The sequence below is a fragment of the Pyrus communis genome, chromosome 1, assembly GCF_963583255.1.
Source record: "Pyrus communis chromosome 1, drPyrComm1.1, whole genome shotgun sequence".
NCBI classification, from domain to species: Eukaryota; Viridiplantae; Streptophyta; class Magnoliopsida; order Rosales; family Rosaceae; genus Pyrus; species Pyrus communis.
Genome location: NC_084803.1, coordinates 17,941,586 through 17,966,922, shown reverse-complemented (window position 1 = coordinate 17,966,922; position 25,337 = coordinate 17,941,586). Strand labels below are relative to the sequence as shown.

Below are 25,337 nucleotides of genomic sequence, written 5' to 3'. Positions count from 1 at the left end.
AACATCTGTGCGTGTTAATATGCTGTCTACACACAACCTTTGTGTCAGTCAAACCCTTTGTAATTTGGCAACATTCCATAACCTGTAATTTCCCATTCCCTTCAAGGTCATTTCTGTCAGAAACTTTTATAATTTGCAGAAACACCAAGAGGCAGCAGTCATCTCGCCGAAAACAATACCACTTGACAATTTGACACCCCAACATGTATTTTAAGTTTTAGGAGTTGGAGTTGCAGACAGCAGCAAATTCAGAAATTCAGCATAGCTGAATTAAGAGGCAGATTAGCAGAGTCCATTAAATTTCATGCAATTTTCCATATCCAATCACAATCAGTTAATTGTAGCAATTAATCCAACCCCATCATTGAAGAAGCTCTCAGAGAGGTAAAGATTTTTCATTTACAAAAGCAGATGGCTTCCCAATTGCCATATTTAATCTCTCAAGTTTTAAGCTTGCTTCTCCTTTAATAAAACCCAGAATCTCAAAATTTCTTTTTTTCCCTTTTTTTTTTCTTTCAAATTTTCACTCCGATTGATCTTCGAATTTGCAGAAAGTTTGATGACGGATGAAAACCCAGTTTAATCTGAACTTAATTGGATATGATTCTCCACATTCTCCACCAAAAGTCTCTGGCTTTCATCACTGTCGTCAGCGTCCTTACCCTTTCAATCTCCATAGCCGCCACAGCCAAAGCTAAAAACTCGAGCTCCTGCATACCCACATGCGGGTCGGGAAAATCAGCCAAAACTGTTCACTACCCATTTGGATTCTCACCCAGCTGCGAAATCCCATTGAACTGTTCTGACAAAAACGAGATCACACTCGGCAATTTCAGAGTCCAAAAAGTCACCCCAAACGGCATCTTCGTCAACCTCTCTGCAAAATGTAACCGTCGGATCGAATCCGTGACCAGACTCTTCGGCTCGAACTTCAGCCCGACTTGGAACAACAGCCTCCTCCTCCAGAATTGCTCGGCGCCGCAAAACGGCTGCCTCATTCCGGCCAATTTCGTTCAGAAGCAGTTCAATTTAGAGAGCTGCAGGTCCAGCGCCGATAACATCAGCTGCCTGTCGCAGCCGCACAATCAGTCGGAGGTTATACGAATTAAGGACTTGACTCGGACTGGGTGCAAGAACTTGTTCGGGTCTTTTGCGGTTCAATCGGGTGGGGAGTGGCCTCTCTCGCTGGAGTTCGAGACGGTGGAATTGGGATGGTGGGTCGGGGGACCCTGCGACTGCGATGCGAATGCCACGTGTACTACGGTGAAGCTCGGCGATGGGATGCCGGAAGGGTACCGATGTAGATGCAATGATGGATTCGACGGCGACGGGTTCAATCTCGGGCGGGGTTGCCGGAGAGGTTAGTCATCCGGGCATTTTTATTCTTCGTAAATTTTTAGTAGTCATGGTCCTTGACGAGCGGTGGAAAAGTACACAATTCCGTTTGGGTGGGGATTTTGGACTTGGCCGATAACGTGCAACCACGTCACTATTCATGTTGTTCTATAGGTTTGTTTTGTGAGATAACCAAGCAGTTAATTAATTAAGGAAAATGGGATTAAATTAAATGGTAGCTTTTGGCTAGTCCTGATAAATTAGATTCTAAATTTTGGTCTAATTTGCAATTAATTTTGGTAATGTGAAGAGACAAAAGGTCCATTTGTTGGATTGTGTTGCACTCAATTCTTCATAAGAGGACTCTGCAGGCAGCCACATTGGTTCTGATTTGAATCTGATCATAGCAAATAGCAATGTCGAAAGCTTAAATTGTTTATGAATCTTTGTGAGTATTTTGAGCATGATTTTAGGAAGTACGATGGATATATATCCCCTGCATTGTTGAAATGAAACAAATGTTTTGAGTCGAATGGCGTCCCAACGAAAGAATCCTCATTACTAGATATATTTAGGACCTTGGATCAGTACAAGTTAAGGGGAGAGAAGACTTGTAATAGACTCGTATGTTTTTTGGTGTACTAAAGCTTGATAGTAGAAGTTGTCTATTTAGGTTGATAGTCTCTCAAACTCACCAGTTCTACTGTGTTCTTATTTCGCTTCACAACGTTGAATAAATGACCGCTTGCAATGACCCGTACAAACTGTTGTCGTTGGATGATAACATGCATAAAAAGTGAGAATTTGTAATCATGGTGCATTTACTCAGCGATCTTGAACCTCGTCTTCTGCTTGTATTCCAATTATCTATATAAAAAATGCATCTGCGGTTTTTACCAAACAAATACATCTGTAATTGGATGATCTATTAATATTCTGAAACTGAAATGTGCATGGCATCACAATTTCAATCTGGCTTACTTTGTTCTAATCGCTTTTTATACTGGTTGCCGTGTCTCTAGTTTCTGAATGCAATCCTTCAAAGTACATGTCTGGTCGCTGTGGGGGAACAACTAGAGTTGGTGTTCTTATTGGAGGTAAACTTTCTGCTCTCCCTTTTTCAAATTTACATATGCTCAGCTATGTTACCTCTTTTTCTCTCTTCAAATTGTTTCCGCTTCTTCCTTCTCCGAATCTCATTTTTAGACATGATAAGTCTTAAAGGCATGAGAGCGTGAACTGTAAATCCACTGGTGTTACAATCCTTGTAGCTTAGCTGAGATATTGATCAAATATGAGAGGTAGTACTTGATAAAATTTCATATATTTGGTTAGCTTGTGCTTTGTTTAAATACATGTGTGGCTTTGCTTTTGTCTTAGGGGTTATTGCTGGAGCTTTCTTAATGGCCGGTCTATTTCTTCTCTGTTACTTTTTTCAACGCCGTTTAACTTGCTTGAGAAACCAAACGAGCGCAAGGCGCCTTCTAAGCGAAGCGGCAGGCAACTCTAATGTTTCATTATTCCCCTATAAAGAAATAGAGAGAGGCACTAACTGCTTTGCTGAAGAACAAAGGCTGGGCACAGGGGCTTTTGGTACAGTTTATGCAGGAAAACTCCACAACGATGAATGGGTTGCCATAAAGAAGATCAACCGCCGAGACACCAATGGCATTGATCAAGTCATGAATGAGATCAAGCTCCTTTCCTCTGTGAGCCACCCAAATCTGGTGCGCCTCTTAGGTTGCTGCATAGAGGGAGGTGAACAGATCCTCGTCTATGAATATATGCCGAATGGAACTCTATCTGAACATCTTCAACAAGAGAGGGGCCAAGGACTTCCGTGGACCATAAGGCTCACCATCGCCTCTGAAACTGCTAATGCTATAGCTTATCTCCATTCTGAAATGAATCCACCAATCTATCATAGAGATATCAAATCCACCAATATACTCCTGGATTACAACTACAAGTCAAAGGTAGCAGATTTTGGTCTTTCTAGACTTGGGATGACAGAATCATCATACATATCAACGGCTCCACAAGGGACTCCAGGCTATGTGGATCCTCAATACCATCAAAACTTCCACCTTTCCGATAAAAGTGATGTTTACAGCTTTGGGGTAGTATTAGTAGAGATTATAACCGCGATGAAGGTGGTTGATTTTGCTCGACCTCAATGTGAAGTTAACTTGGCTGCACTAGCTATCGATAGGATTGGGAAGGGATGCGTGGACAAGATAGTTGATCCCTTTCTTGAGCCAGATAGGGATGCATGGACTCTTTATTCTGTTAACAAGGTGGCTGAGCTTGCATTTCGATGCCTTGCTTTTCACAGTGACATGAGGCCTTCTATGACAGAGGTGGCAGAAGAACTACAGAATATCCAGCGCAGCGAGTGGTCAACAATGGAGGAAAACACATGCATGGGATCATCTGTGGCGTCGTCTTGTTCATCACCGTATAATGGAAGTGAGAAGTCATTGGGAGGTGCGACGGCCAAGAAGGCCGGTATACGAAGCCAAAGATCAATAGTTTCACTGAGGGTAGATAGCTCTCTAGCTTCCATGGAAGAGAACAAGGATAGCTCTCCTGTTTCTGTACATGATCCTTGGTTAAGTGAACAGAGTTCACCTTCAACAAATAGCTTATTAGGCAATGTAATGTAGTTAAGTGACCCCTCATAAAACAGACAAATCATTTTGTGTGCAGACTCTCATGCATATATTAGATCTAATCTCAAAGCTAGCTGAGCTCCCTTGATTTTTATGTTTGGATTCTCTCACACACCCTCTTAATTTTTGACCGTCGATCAAATGAATTGAAAAAGATCACAGGACAAAAATTAACAAGAAGTTTGAGAGGTAAAAAGGGGTGTGTGGATAGCACACCTCTAAAATCTATAATGTAGAGATTGAGTCCTCCCATACAAGTAAACAAACTTGTAATTCTCACTTCTTAAAGGAAATGTGTTTTGGTTTAGCAAATAAATTTATATTTTGACTCATCTTAGGTTTTCATAGATGTCCATCAAAACAATTCTCTTCTTTGACAATAGTTAACAAATTAATTTTATGTGAAATTTAGTGTGAATGTCACATATGTGATTATATGATGAAGCAAACCAAAATAGATTTGGTGACATCCATTGAAAGCCTTGGGCGAAAAAGCAGGGAGGTAAAATTTTCTTCATGCATGTAAGGTTGTGTCAGATGAAAACCTTTATCTATAGAGGTATGGTTGTAACCTCATTACAACACATAAGATCAAGGTGAAAGTAATGATACCAATATTCCTCCCTTCTCTTTAACTGCATCCTTTGTGTGATATGGTTACGAAAATAAATAGTGTGATACATTGCACCTATTCTACTTTTATCTCTAGCAAAGGTTATCTCTATCTGACTTTTCCTTATTTTTACCAAATTCTTCTCTCCAAGGAAAGTCATTACACTAGTTTTTGTATCATCACTTAGTGCTACGGTGTATTCTTCTTCAATGGTAAATAAGAGGTCTTACGTTTGAATGTCGGGAATGACGAGTTCAAAAATAATTTATTCATTTACCCCTTAGTATAAGTATATCGTTGTAGCACTCAACCGCTAACTAGTTCGTATTTTAATATGGCAATAACTACTCGATTGAGCCCGCTCTACAATGTAATTTCATGATTCAATCCGTTCATATTTAGGTTATCAATACTAGATCATCCTTGCAAAATTTCATTCGAATTAAAATCATTTAATCATTTAATCATTTAATTATTATTGTCTACATTTCATTGTTTGTCGACAACTCTATTATCGTCTATTTGTCACGTCACAATTAGATAACTAAATGGCTTCCAATTTTAGTGAATTTTGCAAGGAGATCTTTCAATATTAACCTAAAATTTTTTTAGTTTAGATTATAAAAAATATTTTTAGTAAGTCCAAATGAGTGATTAATTTCGTGTTAAAATACCAACTGATTAGCCCTTTTGGCATGCCAAAGCGCTTTTAAATGCAATGAAATACAACTTGCATAGTTATTTTTTGGTTATATTAGGGTTTAAGTCAATTTTAGAGTTGAATACAACTTTTTTTGCTAAATATGGGGGTTCCACTTATAATCCTAGAGTTATATCCAAAGTCGGATATGAATTTGATTATATATAGTACCAAAGTCATATATAACTCCCAACTTTTTTCGTTATATTGGAGAGTGAACGAGTCAAATTTAAAAAGCCTTTGAATGATAGATACGTTCGCAAAAATATATAGGTGGGGTGGTGACCATCCCATGCCAGAAGTGTTGTCCCTCTCGAGCTAACCTCAAGGACTAATGAGTAGTGTTGCACTTATCATCTATTTATACCATCTCTTTAATGGACGTAGGATCTACCAACACATGTGAGTCCCATCTTTATTATAGAAACTATACAAATGGTGGTACCAATAGATAGTAAGAATAACATTTTTGAAGGATAGTTGCGTACGTGCATGTATTCTTGAGATAATTATGGGTTGTTAATGTAGACTAAACCTAATTAAAGTAGAAGGAGAAGCCTGGAAAAGGGCTCATCACAAGTTATTTATTGATCGTCTACAAAGTTGAGACAAAGTAATAAGCCCTAATAGTATTACAAGTCTCCATCTCTAAAAGTTGATGATGAAGAGATGGATTAGCTAGGGATGGCATTTTGCGTTACATTCTTGGAAAGTATCCCAACACATAGTGAAAAAAGCGCAACAAAAACATATTTTTGTACCCGATCCCGTGCCCGAGCTACATGTTTCTTGTGAACAAAACGTTAAATTCTCACCATCACCTTTCACTCTTAAATTCTCCACGACAATATCCTTCTTGTTGCTACTAATCCCAACGCCTTCATCGCCTGTTTAATTAAAACATAATATGTAAATTAAAAAAGATCGAAGAAGAAAGTGTAATTTTCTTTGACAAGCCTATATAGAGATGCATATAATGATTTCCGCACATTTACTTTTTATATGTGGCACCATTCGGAATGAGTAAATCAAAGAACAAAAATAAAACAAAAATGTGCAGAAAGAAAAAGAGGGTGCGGGGAAGTCGTTTTACATTGGGCAAGAGCCAAGAGAGCTATGAAGACCATACAAAACAAAACCAACTGCAGTTTGATTGCCATTGATGTACTTGAAAGAGAGTCGAGATACAATTTGGTGGTGATGCAAGGTCAAAATATTGCAGGGTTTTTATAGCAAGAAAATGTTAGCCTCGATTTATTGTTAAAGATCCATGCTAATACACCAAGAATCCAAGAGCTCTAAATAGAAAATAGTAATGTAACTAAAGAGATTTTAAACGTATTAATTGTGCATCCATTCCATCTAATGCAAACTCTATCTCCCACAAGTAATAGTTTAACCACTTTCCAATTTAATGGAATTAGATTTCGTATACATTTGTTGCATCTCATCTATTTACTTTTAAAAAAGTATAATAAATAACTTTCATTTGACATTCCTCCGCCATTCAACTGGAGTCCCAAAAATTTTCAAATGTGAGATTGTCACTCGAGCTATTTTTATTCAAGTTTAACATTTCCCTTTTGACATTTATTCTTGGATATGTTAAAAAATCTACTCCTGAACTGGTTGAGAGTGAATCCCACATCTGAGAAAGGAGGAACTTTGCATGTGCGTGCTCAAGCCAACTAGGCAACTACCTAGCCCCCATGTCAATAGGGGTTTAAGGGTTTTTTAGAACTCAAGATTCCATTGTTAACCTGCAACTTGATTAGACTACATCCACAAGACCTTCCTATTCAAAAAGCTTCACCCAACTAAATGCCAACACTTAAAGGTCGTTTCAAACCATTGAAACTTGCTTGCATTTGATTAAGGGTTCTCCAACTAAGTTGTGATCCACAATACTCAATCATACATTCATAGTAGATACCATTGATTTCTTAATCATCTAAACGATGGTTTAGTCGTCAACATATATAAAATAATTGTGGTTCATCATCATGATCTTAATTGTTATCAAAACCATCAATTTCTATTAATTGTGTTTTATGGGGTGTCCAATACGGTAGAGGAAACTCCACTAAGAATTTATTCAAGTAAGGTATATATTATGAAAGATGTCTTAGCAAAGTATAAAATTTGCAATACAAGGATTCTCTTCCTCTACGGGGCTCTACAATTGAAGCGCAATTCGAAAACTGAGTCGCAAGGGTAAGCCAAGTAACTCACAAGAGGCATATGAACAGGACTGGCAGCAACTAGTATCATTTGCGATGTTTAACCTGCAGGTCAAATAGTATCGAGATTCAGTCTCCCCTGAAATACAAGGCAAAAGAAGCTAGAGTAGTGATACCGTATAAAGCTCTAAAAGCAATACATGCGGTTGCCAACAGCCTATCTAACCTTCTTCCAACGCTCTGCTGGAGGTCGACTAAAATTACTTCTATCAAGTTGGTTATAACTCAGATTCGTTTGTTAAGAGCAATTTCATCAGATTACATATCTGGTGCAAGCCAATCAGATATTATGGGGTTCATTAACATGGTTCCAAGAGCGGTATACTGATGAACGATGAAATAACGGCTACGGTTCTCCAATTCAAAAAACTTCAGCTAACTAATCAATGCCACGAATAAAATGGTTTCTAACTTGTAACTTGATTGTAATAAAAAAAATTCGCAGGCAGTAGTGGACACTGATTACCTTTATATGTAATTCCTTTAACAACCTGATGGGTTCTTCTCCAAAATTACTGAGCACCTATCCGTGACTTCTTGGATCAGGAACTTGGTGAACCTTTCTGGCTTCAGCACTTGAAAACTGCCCCACTACACGAGCATGAGGTATGGAGGCTTCTCCACGGGCAAGAGCATCCACATTCTCAAGCAGATACTTTTCTGGAAGCCTGCCTACTACGTTCCCCTCTTCATTTCCCGCTTTATCTAGGAATGCAAAGTGTGGAATACCCTCAACACCAAACTCATCAAGCTCTTGTTCCCACTTCGTGTTGTCAACATTCAGCATAACAAAATTTACACGATCCCTGCGTACAAGAATCGGTGGATAATGAAGAATCTATATTATTTCTCAGATATTGAGATTCACAAGTATTTCAGAAAAATAAATAACCAAAAATGGCACACACTATATTTAAGCGTTAATAAAGAGATGCAATTATGAGCAATAACAAGTTATAACTTGAAGATCATACTTGTACTGCTGCTCAACTTTATAGACATCTGGAGCTAATTCCTTGCACACTTCACACCAATCAGCATAGAACTCGACAACAGTAGGCTTCCCATTCGAAAGAGCCTAGTCAACCATAAATAACAGAAGATCGTAAGAAAAATTGAAAATAACAGCACAAATTTCACATTGAAGATTATGTCTAGATTCATTGACACAAATTAGCTAACTGAAGACACAGGGATTAACAAACCAAGATGTGTCTATATGTGACTCGTAAACTTCAGAAAATAAAAGGCAACAAATATGTGCCTTGCTTTTCTGAAAAAGTACAAGAGTGACTGATGTTCAAATTACTACATTGTCCAAGTTCCAGGACATATATGATCTATTGAGGAATAATGTTTGAACCTCACCACTGAAATGGTTGATTTAAACTTAATATCTAAGCAATTGTTTGACGATATATGCTTGTCTAGGTTCTCAATCATGCTCATCACAACCACCTACCGACCCATCCACAACACCTCATGATGGGGAAAGTAAAAAGGGTATAACTAATAGGACAAACCTCTTCATAAGGTAATGCAGCAAGAGATAGGTCCTTCAAAGAAACACCAAAATCTAGTCTTCCTGATAAGAAAAGCGCGACCGCTGCAAGAGTGGAAACCACCGCTACTTGCCTGTTGGTATTCTTGTTTGGAAATTCCGGAGGGCCAGAGCTCGTAGAGGAAGTCGTAGCTTGACTACTGCCATCACTGACAGAGCCTGGCTCAGCAACCGACTTCTCCTGAATTAGAATAGTTGATGAACATAACACCAATCACATAGTAAATTCAACTCGAAAAACTATTCGAACAAGAAATTGAGCCAACGAAGGTTCAGATACGCAACGATTAACCAAACAAGATACACGCAGCATAATTTAGGGAAGTTTTTACTAAAAGCACACAAGCTTGTCAAATTATTAATAGTGGAAATGCTGCATATATTTGCCAGATTATCAAACTTCCAATCCCATAGAGCAAAAATCAAGATAATAAACTACTTTCAAATTACCCAAATCCTAAATTTCATATCAATGTGAAAATCATGGAAATTCCATAATCCTAAAATGCAAACTTTCTCCATCAAAACAATAACTTTGTACTCCACGGTTGAAACCCAGTAAGGATAAATTGGGAAATATGCAAATTATTGAAAGGGAGCTCTTCAAATAGTGATTTATGCCAAAAAGATGGGAGCTCTTCAGATAAAAGCGTACCGTTGAGGAGGGGTCAGGTGGATTGGGGGTTTGCTGGCAAGAAACGGTCGGAAATCGACGGTGGTGGTTTGGGAAGTGGGGAGTAGGCTTAACGTAGTGGTGAAGTCGAGGAGTTTGGAAACATGGCCGGAATCTATGGAGGCTAACCGGGTTTGAAGCCACGTGACCCATTTGTAATTTGCAGATAATCCTGCTGCGACTGCCCTTTCGAGTTTAATACTGTTCTAAACAGTGGGCCGAAAACTGACTTCTTTTGTGGATGAGAGAAAGGGCTGGGACTTCTTCGAAGTCATTTCTCACTTTTCACGCTTTTCACGCTCCAAGCCTCCAAAGCGCGGTAAGTAAATTTAAGATCTTATGATTGTATATATTTTCACCGGTATTAGAGCGTGTGTCGATAAATATATTAATTTTGTATATTTAAATAGCAGCATTTTTTATTTTTATCAACTCAACTCAACTTTATTTTTTTTATTTTTTTTGGCGAATCTACGAAGACTTGTCTTGTTTAATAGTTTAACTGTTACAAGCGGAAGAGCCTAATTAATCAAGAAAAACTTGTCAATGAACGAATCATGTTTGCTTTCTCTTCTTCGACATTTCTTCTACATCCCTCACTCCCTCGCGGCTCACATCATGTCTTTTTTAATTTCACCAAATTTTACCTCAATTTGTCCTTCTTAAATTTTGATCTTTTTTATCTCTTAATTTGTGCCTAAACTTAAAGATCAAGTTTAGAATTGACCCTCCCTCGTCCAAAATACTTCTTTCAATAAGTGAACCAAATACTAACCACATCAATGCTATTTCAATCAAAATATTAATCATGATTTATGCATGATTAGTTTTTTGTTAGCGTGAAAAGAGTTGGATTTTAGCACGATCTTCAATTGAGTATAAGATTGTCAGTTTTTAATGACTTTTTTTTAATAAACGATTTTTTTTTTTTTTTGAAATACTATCCACATTAAGGAGTGATGAAGTGAGGTAAACCTCACAATAGGCTAGTAATAATGTGGTTCAAATTTATATTTGACAAAAATAAAATTTAAAACCTCTTACTTACAAGTGGAAAAGAATATTACTAAGTTGCTAATTACGAAATTTACCATCATCATGTAATGCATGATTAGCAATAATTCTCGTTAATTAGCTCATAATTAAATACTTGAAGTTTACAACTTACAGCACAATCCCAATAAGTCAAATTTCACAAAGGAAAAAAAAACAAAATAACCAACACAATCGAAATCGAGTTTTCACTTCTCGATTCCTAACTAACTATCCGGCCCCAAAATCCCATTCACAATCGAAGTCGCCACCAAAACCCCCACAACCTCCGCTCCCGCTACCGCTCCAGCCTGTGCCAAACCCCCGAAGCTCAACGCCGCTTCCACCCCTTCCTCCGCCGTTTCAATCCCTCGCTCCACCGATTCTATCCCCTTCTCCGCCGTTTCCAGCCCCTTCTCCGCCGTCTCGAACCCTTCCTTCACTATCACCTCCGCTTCCTTCTCCGCCTCTTTCACCTTCCTCCTCAGCCCAAACAGCCCAATGTCCTCCGCCTTCGCTTCCTTGGCAGCCACAGCTGCCAGCGCCGCAGTCCACGTCAGCGACAGCGCCAACTGTCTCCGCCCGGGTAATGTGAGCCCACGAGGCGGCGCAGGCTTGGAAGCGTGCGCCGGGGAGGAGGTGGAGGTGCGGTGCGCATTTCTTACTTGGTGGAGAGCTAGTACTGATGCTCTCGCTGCCATTTCTTCTCTCAGAAAATTTTGCGAATTTTGACACCACACGCAAACTAACTAATCCTCTAGCATTTTTATTTATTTATATTTAAAATTTTAAAGACGAATATACCCTTGGATTTGTGTACCACAGCTCTACTCAACAAAACGCCGCGTTTCGAGGTTGATAAAGACAAAATTTCCCTCTATAAAATTTTCGGTTTATTTTTTCTAATCGAGCGCTCACCATTTTTGCGCCAAGAAAGAGAGGGTTTTTGAGCGATGGTCGAAGAAGCATCGGCGTTGGCGTCGGCGACGGCGAGCGAAACCCTAACCCAAAACACAGCCTTGGAGTCTCAGAGGTCCAACGAGGCCACCATCACGGAGTTAGCTCGGGGAGGCACCGAGTCCACTTGCAACAACGAAAGCGCGAAAGCTTCAGCTGTCAGCTCCAATGACCATCGCGAAAAGTCGCTCGAGTTTTCCGACGAGCTGATGGAGAAGGGCTCCAAGGCGGTCAAGGACTCTGATTTCGGCGAGGCCACCGAGTGCTTCAGCCGTGCCTTGGAAATCAGGTTAGGGTTTTTTATTTTCCTGATTTTTCTTGCTTGCCTTACTTCACATTCTGTTTGTTTGCTTATAAATTGAGTTTTTGGGCTCTCTGATGCTTTAAATTTTGTTGTTTTTCTTAATATTTCGTGGATTTTGCTTCTCTAGACATAAACCCTAATTGTTGTCTGTAGGTCAGTTTACCGTCGGTTAAGGTTTACACTATGAATTATGCTTTTTCAATTTTGATATCTTTGTTAATCGAGCAAGCATGACGCCGGTATGCTCATTTTCATATTTCAAAATTTTTGTATTGTGCTGTTGAGCCCTGCTAATGCAACAATTTAGTTGCAGAATTGCGCATTTGATGGAGTCCAATTTCTTTGCCCTGTTACATCGTGTTGCATTTGTTTAACCATGGTTTCCAAAATTTACAAATTCGCAGGATGCGTTAATTATGGTATTAGACTCTGTTATATTGTATTGCATTTGTTTATCCATTGCATTTCTTCATATTCACTTTCTCATTTAATTTTTGCTATTATTTGTACTCTCATATAATCTGCATTAGTTAATTTGCAGATGACCTGTGTGCTTTTCTTAGGTGCTTCTCTTTTTTAGGTATGCTAATTAGTAATTACTATTGATTATGTGAATAAATGCAGGGTTGCACATTTCGGAGAACTTGCTCCTCAGTGTGTCGATGCTTACTATAAATATGGATGTGCATTGCTTTACAAAGCTCAAGAGGAGACCGATCCATTGGGTGCTGTACCCAAGAAGGAGGGTGAATCGCAGCAAGAATCTGCTAAGAATGTTGTAAATGGTAAATCTTCCACAGCTGCTGTTTCAAGTAATGCTGAACAGGATGCAAGTTTGAGTAATCAGGAGGGAGCAGATGCTGATGGTGGTATGTCATTTGTGATGGTTCTCGAGTATAATTGTCTAATAGAACATGTGAATTTCTGTTGGCAGTCAATCATGAACATCTGTGGAATTATAGAGCCGTGAATTCCAAACCCACTTAACTAGAAATAAAAGTCATTCAATCTAGCTCTTTGCTTTTTGCATAAATGTTGCACATGTATAAGGATATCTTCATCACATATAATGTAATGATATTGCAGTCATGTATTCCTGTAAAAATTGGTGTCGTTGATAACTGTTGATGTGCATGAGACACTGTGTCTACCTCTCCTTGATGGTACCATAGCTGCTCATACAGATTTACTCCACTATTACTCTTCGACCTCAAATCTATTGGAAAATCAAATGAGTCATGCCTTCTGTTTGGGAACATATCATGAGTCTCATATCCTATAAAAATTTCGAGATAATAAAATCGGCCAAGAGACACTGTTTTGCACAGTGATGAACTTGTAAAAGTCTAAACTTCTATCCTCTGTGTGTGTTTGTGCATGTCTTCTGGTTTAGATACTAGAGGAATCGTAGCATCATATCGTCAATGTTTTGGATTGTTGTTTAGTGTGTGTATTAAGCAACTCATTTGACAGTATATTCCATGTAAGATACGGAGAAATAGAGTCTAAATAGCTAAGAAGGATATAAAGGACATAAGATTAGGTATATACAGACCTGTCAGATGATACTTACTGTCCCAAAACGGATTTTTGAGAATAACTTATCATTGTTTGTTATCATTACGTTATTAAGTTTAACAGTTCATTTTCTTTTCTGAGGCAGTTTCTGGTGGAAAAGACAAGGATGAAGATGATAATAGCGATGATGAAGACCTGGCTGAAGCAGATGCAGATGAAGATGAAACTGACCTTGATTTGGCATGGAAAATGCTTGATGTGGCAAGAGCTATTGTTGAAAAACACCCGGCTGACACATTGGAGAAGGTCGACATATTATCGGCTTTGGCAGAAGTTGCACTGGAAAGAGGTCTGTTGTGTACTCAGTTTGGTTGAATTGAAATCTGTGTATAATTTTTGGTTGAAGAGGTTCTTGAACTTCACTATAATTTTTGGTTCATTTCTTATGAAAACATCTTTATTTGGCTTTACATTGTGTCTCCTTGTAGAGGACATTGAAACTTCTCTCAGTGACTACCAGAAAGCACTTTCCATTTTGGAGCAGTTGGTTGAGCCTGATAGTCGACGTATAGCTGAACTGTATCCTGTTTGGGATTGACATATAGCCTTTGAGTTCATAACTGTTACTAATAAGACATTCTTTTCTATATTTTTGTTTTATTTTATTCTGGTTTCCCTGTGTTCCCTCTGGGTCAGGGACTCACAACCTTAACCGGAGAATTCAGAAATTTTCGGATATGTTTGTGTCTAGAGATTGGCTCGAAGCCTGAGGAAGCCATTCTGTATTGCCAGAAGGCTATATCAACCTGCAAGTCTCGTGTGCGGCGGCTCATGCTTGAATCAAGGAGTTTCACGGAATCCACAATGTCGTCGTCTGCTTCTGCATTGGAGCCAGGTGTCACGCTCTCCTCAAATATGACCAAGTCTGATAATATTGTGACAGATGAACAGGCAGAGATTGAAACACTAACTGGACTCGCTGGAGATCTGGAAAAGAAGGTAGCTAATAATATTTCATCCTTTAATTTTAAAAATGGAAAACATTCACGTTTATGTTTTATCTGATTTTTGTATTATTGAGTTTGTAGCTTGAAGATCTGCAACAACTGGCGTCAAACCCAAAATCCATTCTCGCTGAGATTATGGGAATTGTGTCTGCCAAGGCAAAAGGCACGGAGAAAAGTGAATCTCCATCAGTGATGAGCTCTTCAAGGATGGGAACTGCTGACAACAATGGAGGTTTTGACTCCCCAACTGTTTCTACTGCTCATACGAATGGAGCTTCTGGAGTCACACATCTTGGTGTGGTAGGAAGAGGAGTCAAGCGAGTGTTGATGAACACAGGCTCGGGAGAATCAAGCGCATCGAAGAAACCTGCTTTGGATTCATCGGAAGACAAGGGTGAGGGAAATGCGTCATGAAGGTCATGGATTCCAGTATTATACGCGGAGTGATTCCTAGTTAAAATTCAAGCAGACTAGTAGTTTTAGTTGTATGTGATGTACCTTGCTATTTAATATTTAGAAATTGAGATCATGAACTCCTTGAAGGCCGTGGTTAGTGGGATATTTTCCATGCGATTAAAGATTAAAGTTGATGCTGGTTTGTAATGGATCATAATCTTGCCAGGTCCCTTTGCTTGGGGATTCATTTTCGAATTGCCATATGCTCAAGTGAAAAATTGTCCCAAGGCCATGAAAATTGAATGCGAAATGAAACCCTAATAAATTTTGTCTCTCTATTTTGGGCACTCGCTCGGTCACTCTTAAATTTGATGTTAGAGGGGAAGAATGAATGTATGTGTTTTTGTGTTTTAATTTGTATCATTGATATTGAATTCAAAGGTAGATGACCGTGAATCCTTAAGTTACTACCGTGATCAACAAGATGAGACTATGAAACCCATATGGTTATTATAACTCATCAACTTTGAATTTTCTCAAATGATTTTAACTTTGAATTTTCTCAAATGATTTTAAGTTTATACTTACGTAACGTATTTCGTTTCCATTTCCACCTCATTTTCAACATCGGGGTGGCCATTTAAGCCAGGGTTATCGCCACTCGACTGGACGGATCGGTTTGCCTCTGGTTTTCAATTTAGTCAAAATAAAAAAAACTTTTGGACTGGAGCCAGATTTATTGCTATGATTGACATTTCTTATGAACGCAGTAGAAGCTGATGAATATATGAGACAAAGTTGTTCCTAGTTCCTACCATCTCAATGCTTCATGGGGTCCATTTCACATTTGAGGCACTATTGCCGTCCTCCATTGTCATCTAAAACACTAATGAGTCTTATGATATTACTGATTGAAATCGTTCAGTCATTTAACTCCAACTGATATCAAATAAATAAATGAGTCCAATATACTGCAAAACACAATATTATCACGTTTGTTAATCAAATGATTAAACGATTTTCAATTTCGTTCATTCTTCGAAAATTAATGATTTTAATTATCCTACAATGTTGCAGGACGATCAAAAATAAAAAATAAAACCATAGGAGAAGAAAAGCATTCGAAAACATGTGCCGAAATGATTCAAAATCCATTTGGTTGTTGCCAATAAAATATGTGAAATACTATGCGAAGAGTATAACAATAAGCTATAGCTTCAACACTAAGTAACGAGGGGCATTTGAGAGCATTGAGACAAATAAAGTCGATGAGATTAAAGCGAAAGAGACTGCATATATACAACTGGAATTGGATAAGATGGGAAGCAAAGCAAGAAACAAACATCCACCCGATCTCCACCGAAAGAAAGCAGAGAACTTGGAGTCAAAATCAAGGGTTGTTTGTTGTCGAAATCGAAAAAGGATGTGTTTCAGAGTGGAATGCAAGCAATGTGGGAAGACGTCGTGGGGAGGATGTGGGAAGCACTTGAAGGATCTGTACGATGGCATCGAGCAGGGAAAGCACTGCATGTGCCGCTCATGGCCTGGTGTTGTGGTATCAAACCAGCAGCAGGGTACGACAGCCACTCAGCAACAATCTCTGGCTTCTGCCTCAGGTATCTTTCTATATGTATATTATCTAACATCATTTCATGCTTTTTTCTTCTTCATATGATATTGTGTAATAGTGGTACTCTATATATATATATATATATATAGGCTCTTTAAGGGAAGGTGTCTCCATTTTTCAAAAAAAAATGGGAACATCTTCTTGACCGTTAGATTTGGCTTTAATGAAATTCTGTGATTGAGATTAAATCACAAACCATAGAATCTCAACCACAGAATTTCATTAAAGCCAAATCTAAAGGTCAAGAGGATGTTCTCATTTTTTTTGAAAAATAGGGATCCCTTCCCTTAAAGGCTTCCTCTATATATATATAAGGAAGTGTTATTGACACTTCAAAAATCTCATTCTACACTCCTCACAAGTGTATTTTTCTTTCCAAATATAGAAAGTTTGGAGTGTAGCATGAGATTTTTGGAGTGTCAATAACAATTCCCTATATATATATATATATATATATAGATAGATACATACATACATACATATAATATTTGGTATGTTTTGTATATTAGACCCTAAGCAGCATATATATATGTTTACCCACTATTAATTAAACAAGAAAGTGTTCTCATGTTATACAGTCTATCAATTTAATACAATGACATAGTGTACGTGATTCTAAATCACAAGTTTCGACAATAATTAATCCAACTAATTGTTCAAATTTACAATCTAACAACAATAACATGTTATATACATTACTCGACAATTTGATAATATAACATGAATGTTATCGTTGTGCTACAATTGATTTGCCACCAACTCCATTGTTACTATACATGAAATTTTTCAATGTTACTTTGATATTCTCCTTGACTAAGGCTTCCTAGGACCATATGTTCGACAAAATGCCTCAAAGAGGTTAAGGCATGGTAAGGAGGCATAGGAAACTAGGCAAAGTGACACACGAGATTATTCTTTCCCCTCGTGAATAAAAATTTCTGAATCCGTCACACTTCGATATTCGTCAAGCAAATTATATCTTATACGATCCAACAATCTAATGTCTCTTTTGTTTGAATGGCTTAAGTTAATATCCATGTTTATTATAAATTAGGGTTTAGGGTTTAATCCATGGTAATTTCTATGTGCAGGTAAGTAAGTAGCTTGCAGGTGTCTCCTCCCTGCGGTAGCATAATAACAATGATTTGGAATAATGGTAGCTAAAAAGCCGGTTTGGGATGAATATCATCGTGTTCATCTAGTGTTTTGCTTAATTTAAATTTGGAATAATGGTTGTGCAGGTTATGGTCAAGAGGCATTTCACCAACTACAACCTGCCTTTTTATTTTTCTCGTGTTTGGATTTGAATAATGTTAACAATAAGTAGAATTATATATTCCCTCTAATCTTGTGGCTGCTGCTCCTTAACGATTCAGCTTAGCCTTTCATGGATTTTGATTAGCCTTAACAATTTCTTACACGATTCGTTAATCTGACACAAAATGATATGAAAATAACAGGTTTCGGATCAACATGTTAACAAGTCGGGTCGTTATTGAGCCACCTATTAAGAATCCCTTAACGAGTCAGGTCATTATCGGATTACTCGTTAAAAACTCGATAAGATATCGTTTGTCAGATCTATACATTAGGCATGATAATTTCTTGCATGACCTGTTAACCCGATACGACCCTCTAACTAATCAAGTCGTTATCGGTCACATGTTAAGAACCCATTAAAATAACGAGTTTAACAAAACACGACTTACTAACATAACGAATATAACACTAAAAAAACACACAAGCACAACAACACACAACATTTTTGCCGGGCTTAGTTTTTATGTCTTCCACTCTTCCTTTCTTTGGATGGTTGGTTTCTCATGGTTTTTGTGCTCCCTTCGTTTAATCCCACTTGTAATTGTTTAATGAGCAATATTGATGTGAGAGAGAGAGAGAGAGAGAGAGAGAGAGAGAGAGAGAGAGAGAGAGAGAGAGAGAGAGAGAGAGAGAGAGATTTGAAATTATATGAAGATGACGAAGGATATTATGAATTATAGTAGTGGGGCTTACTAATCTTCCCAAATCAACATTGTGACCCACATTAGACTTTTGAAAGATAGATTATGTCATGTAATCGAGTGTATATACTCATGATTATACATTACAAAAATTTTCCTACTTCCACGAATTTAATGTTTTATATGAGCAATTTAAAAAATAAAAAAATAAAGAAAACAAACATAAAAACTTTGGATGCAGGGTAAACGCTTAAAACCACGTAAGCTCCAATCCATTTTCTTCATTTTTGGGTTTTTTTATAGCTTGGCATCTTATTGTCTTTTCACTTAGAATGGGTAGTGATTTGGTGTGTGCCCAAATGAACCTCCCCATCCTTCTTTTATGCATTTTATTTAGAAAATTTTAACGAAAAACTTCCAATAATGTTCACTTTAACGAAAAATCATATTTTTACACTAAAAGTCAATCATGATATTTTTATTTTACCCTTTATATTGTCCTTATCATTAAAACTCAAAGTTTGTTTTCTAATCATTTTCATTAATTTTCATTTTTATCTAATCATTAGTTACCAAACAACGTGAGTACAAAGGGCTAATCAATCACAATTAGTCCACCCTTTGTCTGATTGATTCATTTCTCTTTTCACTTAAAAATCATTAAAAAAGAAAAGCATCTAATTACTATTAAATCAAGAGAACTATTAAGGAGATATCTCAAAAGTGAGATTTTTCATAAACTTTTTGTTATCTCATATTTTTGGCACAATTTTCATGCTAATATTATAAAATATTATGTCAAAAATATGAGGTGGCGGAGAGTACATAAAAAATCTCACGTTAAGAGAGTATGCTTAATGTTTTTCTTAAGGAGTAATACTAGAGAGACTAAATTTGTAAACTAAATTTTAGAAACTAAAAGACATGAAAGTTAATGATTGATTTGTTACTTAAACATTGATATCATGCTTTATTATATTAATGACACATCATTTAACTTGTAAATTTAGTCCATTTAACCTTACATTTCTTTTCTTAAATCAATGACAAGATTGAGTCAGAAGCAAAGCGGAGAGGAAGGAAGAGTTTGTTTGTCTTCCCAGTAGCACTGGCCCCTATGGCTGACATCATCATCATCTCTCCATCCCTTCTAATCACAATAAAATAATTCAATATAATGACCAAAGATGAACAAATCATGTTTAATTAACGGGTAGTTTGATTAACATTAAAAACAAAAGATTAGTACTTTTATAATATGATGTGACCAATTTCAAATTTGAACAGCTTTCAGTTTTGTCAATGGGTGCATGGAAACATTCAATGCTCGCTGCTTTCTCCGTCTGTTTCATTAATGTAAACCATAAATGCAAAGGGACCAAATAACGGTCCAACACTACTCCGAGTCGATATCTTGGTATAAATGCATGAGAGTTCCCGTTTTTTGGCCTTTCAGACACATTGTTCAAAAACTAGAGGAAGCTCCCTCACGTTCTTTCAAATTTTAATCATCAATAAACAAATAAAATATGCAGTCAACTTGTAATTCAAGTAGGCAAGAGTGACAAGCATCGTTCCTTTGGTGTCACCCTCCAATTGGTTGGATTAAGATCAACGTAGATGGTTCTTTTCTTGCTGCCTCAAACCTGGATGGTGTAGGTGCGGTATTTCGCGACGAAGCTGGTAGCTATGTTCGAGCTTTCGTTCATCAAATATCCCCTGCTCTTAACCCCACTATGGTTGAACTATTAGCTGTCCGTGATGGTGTTTGTTGGGCTATGCAAAGGAATTTCCCACAAATTATTGTAGAAAGTGACTCTTTGCAGGTTGTTCAAGCTATTGGCAGCCTCAAGCAAGGTGCGTCTCACATGGACTTATTGGTGGAGGACATCCGAACTAGCTTGTGGGGATTTGAAGATTCGCAGGTTTGTTATGTTCGTCGGTCTGCTAACGTTGCGGCACATCGTATGACTAAGTTGGCTATTTCTTCTTTCTCTGATATTTGTTGGTTTGAGGAGCCCCTGGATTTGATTGTGGGTGCCCTCTTTGATTCTGTACGATTTATTTGCTATCTCAATAAAACCACTACCGTTTCTATTAGAGCGGAAATATTTTTTCTCACCATCCTATTTATTATCTTTAAATTAGTTTAAAATATGGGATATATGTAATAGATAAACATAACTCTTAAAATTTAAACTCATCTAACGGTGACAAACAGAGTGACGAACATTACTACCACTTGAAATAGGAGAGCAAAAACAAGAGCAATATCACTCGAAAAAGAAAAACTAATGAAAACATCTGCATGTTAATTGGAACCTAAATTTTAGGGTTTGTAATGTAAAAAAAAGGACTATTCATGTTGGTAAAGCTTCAGTAGAAACCCAAATACTTTATATTTTTGGACAAAACAAAAATCCACGTACTAGAGTCATAATATTCTGGCTTTCACAAGCTCCGAAGTATGAACTAATGACATCCAATATTACCTTATGAGGCCGCCAAATTACAAAGACGACTGTGGCTTTCTGTTAACTCATGCGGGCAGTTGAGAATTTGTATTGGTCTCACCAGAAGTAGGTTGTTCCTCACTCCCATGGATTTTCCCAACAGTTTAAAAACTACTTACTCTAACACTCTTGATTAAGAATTTAAGATGTGGATAAGTAACAATGACCCCTCATGTGTGAAGAGACTAAAGTACAGAGTTAAACTATATGCTTACATGTAATGCTATATTTTTTGCGTAAGAAGGAATTGTTCATTACATAAAATTACAGATAAAGTTTCGATAAAATAATAAGGTACTAATTAAAGAGTACAATTATCAAAATCAAAACATGCAAATCCAACCGTTCAATGTAACAATACATCGTACTCATCAGTTCAGTGTAGAATTTTCGAGGTTGGTTTGGACATCGTTTCAAGCCTCCCCAAGGAAATGAATCAAATACAATGGGGCATGCTATTGCTACATTGGATAATAATTATATTAAAGTGAGCCTAATACCAGATTACTAAATGATCAAAATTGAATTAAAATATATCATTCAATTCCATCATTTGCGCCAAAAAGTAAATACGACCCAGTTAGTTAGTTACAGTTGGCATGCAGTGCAATGTTTGGCTAATTTCTAAGGAGGCAGATTCTCTGCCGTCTTACTTTTCGTGCTCTTTTGTGTGTGTTGACGGTTAAGTTATGTTAATATTTTATATTATTTTTTTATAAAAATAATAAGATAAAAAAATAGTAATATAAAATATTAACGTGATTTAACCGTAACCACACAAAGAGAAAACACAGAAAGTAAAAGGGTAGAGAATGTGCCTTCAATTTCTAATGTCTCATACACTGTTGGTGCTCTTTTTTAAATGTCTCAAAAATAAAAAGAGAGAATTTGCCTCAAAGACAACGTACCTTTTCCAGCACCACTCCCATCTCGCTGTCAGCTTTTGGAGGAGGAGGAGGTGAGAGAGAAAGGGAGAGATACGAGCTGAAATAGTGGGTGAGGACAGAGAGAGAGAGAGAGAGTCAGCTGTGGGCTGTGAGTGGGATTCTTCTTCCGATTTGTGATGGGGTCTTTTGCAAAGTTGGATTGTGGGATTCCCTTTTTCGAAATTTGCTGAAGCTAGCTCTGTTTGTCCTCTCTCAGTTTTTTTGGATTCCATCTCTCTCTCTCTCTCTCCTGTCTCTATCATTGTCTCTGTACTCTCTTTCTTTCTCTCCCCTTATTGCTTAAGTGTTCCTCACAGAATATCACAACAACCAAACGATTTCCACCCTTCCATTCCGTCAACCATCCTTTCATTCCTTCCTTCTCCCAGTCGCTCAACAGAACTCAAGTCAATCCCTTTCTCCCATTTGTCTCTTTCATGGATCTCAGTTTCTGATTCCCTAATCAAAAGGCTTTTCTTTTACTCAAGAGTTAAACTCCTATACAGGGGCATTACCAGGTGGAGATAATGGCTGCAGCAACGGCGGCGGCGGCGGCGGCATCTGAGAAATCAAGCTCCAAGGGCCAAGCATGGTGAGTTCAATATTCAAGTTCAATTGAAAAAACCTCACCTTTTCCATTTTCCGCCGGATACCCACATCAAATCAATGCATCATTTCTTTAGAAAACCTCACTTCATAATCTCGTGTTTGCAGGTTCTGCACCACTGGATTGCCAAGCGACATTGTCGTCCGAGTCGACGACATGACCTTCCATCTCCATAAGGTCATTTCATCAAACACCTGGAGAGGACATTCCACATTTCTTCACCTTCCACCAAAAGTTTCAGCTAACAGTTTCCAATTTTTCTGATTTGTTACAGTTCCCTCTCATGTCGAAAAGTCGAAAGCTTCATAACCTAATCACAGAGGAAGAGACGAACCCATCAAACCCCCATCACCAAATGGACGACGACGACGACGAAATCGAACAAGTCCAGTGCCAAATATCCTTCTCTGACTTCCCCGGCGGCTCCGAGACCTTCGAGATCGCCGCCAAGTTCTGCTACGGAGTCAAGATCGACCTGAGCTCCTCCAACGTCGTGCCGTTGCGCTGCGCCGGGGAGTATTTGGATATGACGGAGGAGTACTCGGACGACAACCTCATTTCGAAGACCGAGAGGTTTCTCTCTCAGTCGGTGTTGAAAAGCTTTAAGGAGTCGCTCAGAGCTCTCAAGTCCTGCGAGCGAGTCATGCCTCTGGCGGAGAATTTGGGGATTACGCAGAGGTGCATAGACTCCGTCGCCTCCCGCGCCACGTCTGCCGATCCCTCCCTGTTTGGCTGGCCGGTTAGCAACGGTGGACCCAATCGGAATGCAAATGCGGATGCGGTTTCGGCTTCTTCTGCTTCAAAACAGCAGATTTTGTGGAATGGGATTGACGCCGGCGGCGGACGGAGAAGGACTAAACACGCCGATTCCTGGCTTGAAGACTTGGTGGTTTTGAGCTTGCCACTTTTCAAGCGGTTAATTTCCGCCATGAAATCTGGAGATCTGAGCTTGGAGATGGTGGAGACGTGCTTGATGCAGTACGCTAAGAAGTACATTCCTGGAATTTCAAGAACGAATAGAAAGCCTTCGTCTTCTACCTCCGCCGCCGCCGCCACTACTGCCGCCGAATCGTCGCGTTTAGCTTCGGAGAGTCAGCAGAGAGAGCTTTTGGAGACGATCATCTCCAATCTTCCATTGGAGAAGAGCTCCAGACCTTCGACGGCGACTCGATTCCTCTTCGGACTATTGCGAACCGCCAACATACTTAACGCCTCCGAAGCCTGCAAGGCCGCCTTGGAGAAGAAGATTGCCTCGCAGCTCCACCAAGCCACCTTAGACGACCTCCTCATCCCGAGCTACTCCTACCTGAACGAGACGCTCTACGACGTCGATTGCATCGAGAGAATCCTCGGTTACTTCTTGAACGGCTTGGATCAGGGAAATACCGCCAGCATCGAAGACGGTTCTGACGGCTCCGTCCGATCGCCGTCGCTGATGCTCGTCGGGAAATTGATAGATGAATTCCTTTCCGAGATCGCCTCCGATGCGAATCTTAAACCGGATCGGTTCTACAACCTCGCGATTTCTCTTCCTGATCAAGCTCGGCTCTTCGACGACGGCCTTTACAGAGCCGTCGATGTCTATCTCAAGGTCCGTATACTATCCGATACAAATTAGAATATCATTTCATAAATTAATCCTGTTTATTCATAATTAATTAGCATTTTAAGCTTAATACTATTTTAATTGCGGAATGTTAATCGATTTATGTTCTCTTCAGGCGCATCCATGGCTATCGGAACCTGAGCGCGAGAAGGTCTGCGGAATTCTGGACTGCCAGAAGCTGACGCTTGAGGCGTGCACGCATGCGGCGCAGAACGAGCGATTGCCGCTGCGAGCGGTGGTGCAGGTTCTGTTTTTCGAGCAGCTCCAGCTCCGCCACGCCATCACCGGAACTCTTCATGCCGCCGACGTCGTTCCCCCGGAATCGTCCAGGCCATCGGTGCTGCGACGCGAAAGGGATGACGAGGAGGAGGAAGAGGGCGACGCGGCGGAGGCACGCAGGGATGAAAGTGGAGGCACGTGGCAGGCGGCGGTGAGGCAGAATCAGGTGTTGCGATTGGACATGGATAGCATGAGGACGCGGGTGCACCAGTTGGAGCGGGAATGCTCCAGCATGAAGAAAGTGATCGAGAAAATTGATAAGCCGGGCCAACCCGGAAGAGACGAGTCGGGTCGGAAGGACTCGTTGATCCGGAGGTTCGGGTGCAAGTTCAAGACCCAGGTGTGCGATTCGCACGAACGGACGGTCGTTGATACGAGAAAAGGACGACGGCGACACCATCACCAACAGTAGACGCGACCGCACCGGATCACTATATTTCATTGCCACGTAGATAAATGAAAACGTGGATGGATTGGATTCGCTTATTTGGTACTGAGAACTCGACTTTTGAGACGACGTGTGTCTGAGACAATATGATATGTTGTTATATATATTACGGTGAAAGCAAAAGCCGAAAAGTGATTGTACAGATGGTGCAAATTCAAACTTTTGCAATTCTGCTTTTGCTTTTTTATTTTGTAAAACAGTTTTTGGTATGACTTTTGGAAGCTGCAAATATGATAACAGTTTGTCTCTCATCTGGGTTATTTGTTAAGTTGATTGATATGATATGAGAGAGAGAGAGAGAGAGAGAGAGAGAGAGCATGCACATGATTTCTTGGATGTTCATGAATCATGATGATTAG

General features: G+C 39.0%; 5 protein-coding genes across 6 annotated transcripts; 3 read left to right on the top strand and 2 right to left on the bottom strand.

Moving 5' to 3' along the window:
- Nucleotides 1-62: 62 nt before the first annotated feature.
- On the top strand, nucleotides 63-4,101 carry LOC137739675 (wall-associated receptor kinase-like 14). Its single transcript, XM_068479340.1, has 4 exons — nucleotides 63-384; nucleotides 552-1,360; nucleotides 2,358-2,432; nucleotides 2,716-4,101. Exons 2-4 carry the CDS (start codon nucleotides 601-603, stop codon nucleotides 3,999-4,001), a joined length of 2,121 nt encoding a protein of 706 aa, XP_068335441.1. The 5' UTR covers nucleotides 63-384; nucleotides 552-600; the 3' UTR covers nucleotides 4,002-4,101.
- Nucleotides 4,102-5,897: 1,796 nt separating this feature from the next.
- On the bottom strand, nucleotides 5,898-10,034 carry LOC137747766 (thioredoxin-like protein HCF164, chloroplastic). Of its 2 annotated transcripts, XM_068487924.1 has the most exons (6): nucleotides 9,777-10,034; nucleotides 9,084-9,302; nucleotides 8,535-8,638; nucleotides 8,027-8,366; nucleotides 7,553-7,605; nucleotides 5,898-6,207 (listed from the first exon to the last, which is right to left on the bottom strand). In XM_068487924.1, the coding sequence occupies exons 1-4, from the start codon at nucleotides 9,945-9,947 to the stop codon at nucleotides 8,084-8,086; spliced, it is 777 nt and encodes a 258-aa protein (XP_068344025.1). In that variant the 5' UTR covers nucleotides 9,948-10,034; the 3' UTR covers nucleotides 5,898-6,207; nucleotides 7,553-7,605; nucleotides 8,027-8,083. The 2 variants fall into 2 exon arrangements, with proteins under 2 accessions (XP_068344025.1, XP_068344020.1); XM_068487919.1 differs by lacking the exon at nucleotides 5,898-6,207 and having other exon boundaries at nucleotides 7,411-7,605.
- Nucleotides 10,035-10,909: 875 nt separating this feature from the next.
- Nucleotides 10,910-11,590, bottom strand: LOC137735825 (uncharacterized). The gene has a single exon (XM_068475218.1). The coding sequence runs from the start codon at nucleotides 11,525-11,527 to the stop codon at nucleotides 11,054-11,056; it is 474 nt and encodes a 157-aa protein (XP_068331319.1). The 5' UTR covers nucleotides 11,528-11,590; the 3' UTR covers nucleotides 10,910-11,053.
- An 84-nt stretch (nucleotides 11,591-11,674) lies between these two features.
- Nucleotides 11,675-15,263, top strand: LOC137735809 (uncharacterized). The gene is made up of 6 exons (XM_068475217.1): nucleotides 11,675-12,072; nucleotides 12,712-12,956; nucleotides 13,751-13,954; nucleotides 14,094-14,184; nucleotides 14,331-14,604; nucleotides 14,694-15,263. The coding sequence occupies exons 1-6, from the start codon at nucleotides 11,780-11,782 to the stop codon at nucleotides 15,024-15,026; spliced, it is 1,440 nt and encodes a 479-aa protein (XP_068331318.1). The 5' UTR covers nucleotides 11,675-11,779; the 3' UTR covers nucleotides 15,027-15,263.
- Nucleotides 15,264-21,992: 6,729 nt separating this feature from the next.
- Nucleotides 21,993-25,260, top strand: LOC137745746 (BTB/POZ domain-containing protein At5g66560-like). Its single transcript, XM_068485751.1, has 4 exons — nucleotides 21,993-22,630; nucleotides 22,753-22,822; nucleotides 22,920-24,236; nucleotides 24,367-25,260. The coding sequence occupies exons 1-4, from the start codon at nucleotides 22,566-22,568 to the stop codon at nucleotides 24,940-24,942; spliced, it is 2,028 nt and encodes a 675-aa protein (XP_068341852.1). The 5' UTR covers nucleotides 21,993-22,565; the 3' UTR covers nucleotides 24,943-25,260.
- Nucleotides 25,261-25,337: the final 77 nt, after the last annotated feature.

Coding starts and splice junctions, on each gene's coding strand:
- LOC137739675 (XM_068479340.1), top strand. CDS start 601: ATGATTCTCCACATTCTCCACCAAAAGTCTCTGGCTTTCATCACTGTC. Junction 1,361..2,357: donor CGGGCGGGGTTGCCGGAGAG/GTTAGTCATCCG, acceptor CCGTGTCTCTAG/TTTCTGAATGCAATCCTTCA. Junction 2,433..2,715: donor AGTTGGTGTTCTTATTGGAG/GTAAACTTTCTG, acceptor CTTTTGTCTTAG/GGGTTATTGCTGGAGCTTTC.
- LOC137747766 (XM_068487924.1), bottom strand. CDS start 9,947: ATGGGTCACGTGGCTTCAAACCCGGTTAGCCTCCATAGATTCCGGCCA. Junction 9,303..9,776: donor CACCTGACCCCTCCTCAACG/GTACGCTTTTAT, acceptor ATTCTAATTCAG/GAGAAGTCGGTTGCTGAGCC. Junction 8,639..9,083: donor CTGCATTACCTTATGAAGAG/GTTTGTCCTATT, acceptor ATGGTTGACTAG/GCTCTTTCGAATGGGAAGCC.
- LOC137735825 (XM_068475218.1), bottom strand. CDS start 11,527: ATGGCAGCGAGAGCATCAGTACTAGCTCTCCACCAAGTAAGAAATGCG.
- LOC137735809 (XM_068475217.1), top strand. CDS start 11,780: ATGGTCGAAGAAGCATCGGCGTTGGCGTCGGCGACGGCGAGCGAAACC. Junction 13,955..14,093: donor AGAAGTTGCACTGGAAAGAG/GTCTGTTGTGTA, acceptor GTCTCCTTGTAG/AGGACATTGAAACTTCTCTC. Junction 14,185..14,330: donor AGTCGACGTATAGCTGAACT/GTATCCTGTTTG, acceptor CGGAGAATTCAG/AAATTTTCGGATATGTTTGT.
- LOC137745746 (XM_068485751.1), top strand. CDS start 22,566: ATGGCTGCAGCAACGGCGGCGGCGGCGGCGGCATCTGAGAAATCAAGC. Junction 22,631..22,752: donor AGCTCCAAGGGCCAAGCATG/GTGAGTTCAATA, acceptor TCGTGTTTGCAG/GTTCTGCACCACTGGATTGC. Junction 24,237..24,366: donor CCGTCGATGTCTATCTCAAG/GTCCGTATACTA, acceptor TGTTCTCTTCAG/GCGCATCCATGGCTATCGGA.